Source organism: Capsaspora owczarzaki, assembly GCF_000151315.2.
Source record: "Capsaspora owczarzaki ATCC 30864 unplaced genomic scaffold supercont2.30, whole genome shotgun sequence".
NCBI classification, from domain to species: Eukaryota; class Filasterea; order Ministeriida; family Capsasporidae; genus Capsaspora; species Capsaspora owczarzaki.
The window spans coordinates 9,057-11,896 of record NW_011887321.1 but is presented as its reverse complement, the minus strand read 5'-3'; the positions used below and the strand labels follow the sequence as shown (position 1 = coordinate 11,896).

The following is a 2,840-nucleotide window of genomic DNA, read 5'->3' as shown; positions in this document are numbered from 1 at the left end:
CGAGATGCCGTGTTTCCGTAGCATCCTGAAGTCGATCTTGTCAAGCATGGGGTTGCGCCAGAGGGGAGTGGCGAGCAGTTCGTTCTTCGAGCGAGGAGGCTCAGAGAAAGGGAGCAGCCTGCGCCACGCCCTGAAGGCATGGTGCCAGAACACCGAGAGCGAAGGTCTGAACGGGAATATGGCGACTAGCCGCTGCATGGCCGTGTACTCGGCGACAGGATTGTCGGAGAGCTGAGCTGGTCTGTCAGCCACTTCGGCGAGGTGGTTGACAACCAACTTCCAGAAACTGGGGACAGGCGACAGGAAGTTGATTAGCGCTTGGGCAGCCGTCGCTGCAATGTTGGTGGGGAGATCGATGAGTCCAAGCCCAAACATGATCGTTTTAGGAGGAGCGGTCACAACCTCCCTGGCGACCGGGGAGAATCGGCCTTTCCAGAGATAATTGTTGCCAGTGTCGGACAGCGCCTTGGAGTACTTGTTGGGCATGTGGATGAAGCGACAGTGGTACCAGACGCGGGAGAGTCCGATCGCGTTGGCAATCAGGACCCTGCCAGCGATCGAGAGACTGTGGCGCGACCAGCGACCCAGCGCACGCGCGACCAGCGACCCAGCGCACGCGCGACCAGCGACCCAGCGCACGCGCGACCAGCGACCCAGCGCACGCGCGACCTTGGCTCGCAGGGGCTCGAAGTTGGCTTTGGCAAGATCGCCGTAGCCAAGTTGCACACCGAGGACTCGAGTGGTGCCGTCAGGAGGCACCCATTGGAGATGAGCCAAGCCGTCCGGCGGATCGGCATCCCGAAGGGGGCCGAGACGCAGGACGGAGGTTTTGGCCTCGTTGATCTTGAGGTTGGTAGCCCTGCCAACTGTTGCGTAGACTTCAAACAGGGCATGGATGTGGTTGGGATCCGACAGGAAGATCGATGTGTCGTCAGCAAACAAGCTGGGTTCCACGATTTGAGGACCAGACCTCAGGGCCAGAGAGAGCATCTTGTCGCGCAGTTTGTGGATGACATAGTCGGAGATGACGCCGGCGTAGATGGCATACAAGAACGGTGCTTCGACGCTCCCTTGACGCACAGATCGTTTGATCGGGAATGGAAGCGAGATGGTGCAGTTGTACACAACGCGGGATTGGCAGCCAGTGTTGAGCAGTTCCATCCAACTGATGAAACTCTCACCGACGCCGTACTTGCGGAGTGCTTGGAATAAGAATTGGTGATCGACTCTGTCGAATGCCTTCTCAGAGTCCAGCAGGACAGCAACACCCGGAATGTTGCACACGCGGCACAAATCGAGCAAGTCGCGCATGAGATGGATGTTGGCATCGATGGTACGACCAGGAACAAATCCGTTCTGGTTGAGGTTGACAATCTCAGGGGCAATCAGGGCAAAGCGCGCCATCAAGGCTCTGGAAATAATCTTCGAGTCCACGTTGAGACAGGTGATTGGTCGGTAGTTGCCCGGGTCTGAGCGGGCGCCTTTCTTGTACATGACCTTCAGGTACCCTTCAAGCATGGAGTCAGGGAGGCGTTTGTTCCGGTACGCCGCGTTGGCTACGTGGGACAATGCATAGCAGAGGCGTGCCTGGAATGTGCGATAGAAGGCACCTGTCAGGCCGTCAGGACCGGGGCTCTTGTCAGGCGCAGTGTTCTCGATAGCGACAGCAATCTCGTACGGGTTGAGATCCGCGCCCAGTGACTTCTGTTCTGCTCGGGACAGCTTTCGCGCCGGATTTGCTTGCGCAAGGACCTCGCTCAGGGCAGCCTCGTCGATTGGTTCAGAGTCATAGAGTTTAGAGTAAAAGTCGTGCAGCACGGATGCTATGTCGTTTCTCCGCTTCGGCTAATTGCGTAATTCCCTTCTGGTTTTTCTATTTAAGCAAAACCCTTTTCTGATTATCAATCAGTCTTCATTTTCCAAGTCTTCATTTTCCAAGTCTTCATTTTCCAAGCCTTCATTTCTCAAGTCTTTCTTCTCTCTTGCCTTCTTCCTCTTGCCCCCCTTTTCTCTTCTTGCCCCTAGCACGAGTTTAGACTCCCTCTTGCTATCTCACCTCTCCTTCTCTTGGCCTTCGCTATGAGTACTTCGTCTGTTCCCGGCGTCCAAACGCGCGCTGCCGCCGCTGCGTCTACGCCAAATCCTGCCCCTTCGGCAACTCCTGCCTCTTCAGCAACTCCTGCCCCTTCGGCAACTCCTGCCCCTTCGGCAACCTCCACTGCTCTTCCAGCAGCTTCCAATCAATCCTCGTTATCCGCCCCTCCGGCAATTCCCTCTCAACCTCCCAGTCAATCGTCATCGTCTGCCCCTCCGGCAGTTCCCGCCACTCCGGCAATTTCCTCATCTCAGCCACCCATCCAACTCCCTTCCGCTCCGGTTCCTCCTACGCTATCCCTCTCAGCTGATCAACTGGCAGCAATTATCGCTCAAGCCATTGCGCAGCATCAGTCCTCTATCCAACCCTTTGTTGTTGCTCCCTCTGTTCCTCCGCCTCTGCGTCCTCAGCTCACCCTGCCGGAATTCTTCACTGGCAAGGATCATTCCAAGACCAGAGACTTTCTGCTTCAGATCAGGCGCTATGTCGGCAATTTCCCCGATCTGCCCGACCACCAGCGAATTAGTACTGTGATCGACCGTACTCGCGAAACCGCTTTCACGTGGTGTAACACAGTTGCTTCTGACCCTTCTGCTCCTCTTTCCTTTGATGAGTTTCTTTCCCTTCTAGAGAGACGTTTCGGAGATCCAAATGCCACTTTCCGCGCAAATGGTCTGCTTCTTGGCCTTACTCCCTCCGGCCGCACAATCGATGAGCTGTTTACCTTCGTCCGCTCCATTCGCGA

At 56.2% G+C, this 2,840-nt stretch overlaps 1 protein-coding gene across 1 annotated transcript; it reads right to left on the bottom strand.

The window, feature by feature from the left end:
* Nucleotides 1–100: 100 nt before the first annotated feature.
* On the bottom strand, nt 101–1,518 carry CAOG_09213 (hypothetical protein; the record flags this gene model as incomplete). The annotated part of the gene is made up of 2 exons (XM_011272632.1): nt 101–130; nt 154–1,518. The coding sequence occupies 2 exons, from the start codon at nt 1,516–1,518 to the stop codon at nt 101–103; spliced, it is 1,395 nt and encodes a 464-aa protein (XP_011270934.1).
* Between the last annotated feature and the right edge of the window lie 1,322 nt (nt 1,519–2,840).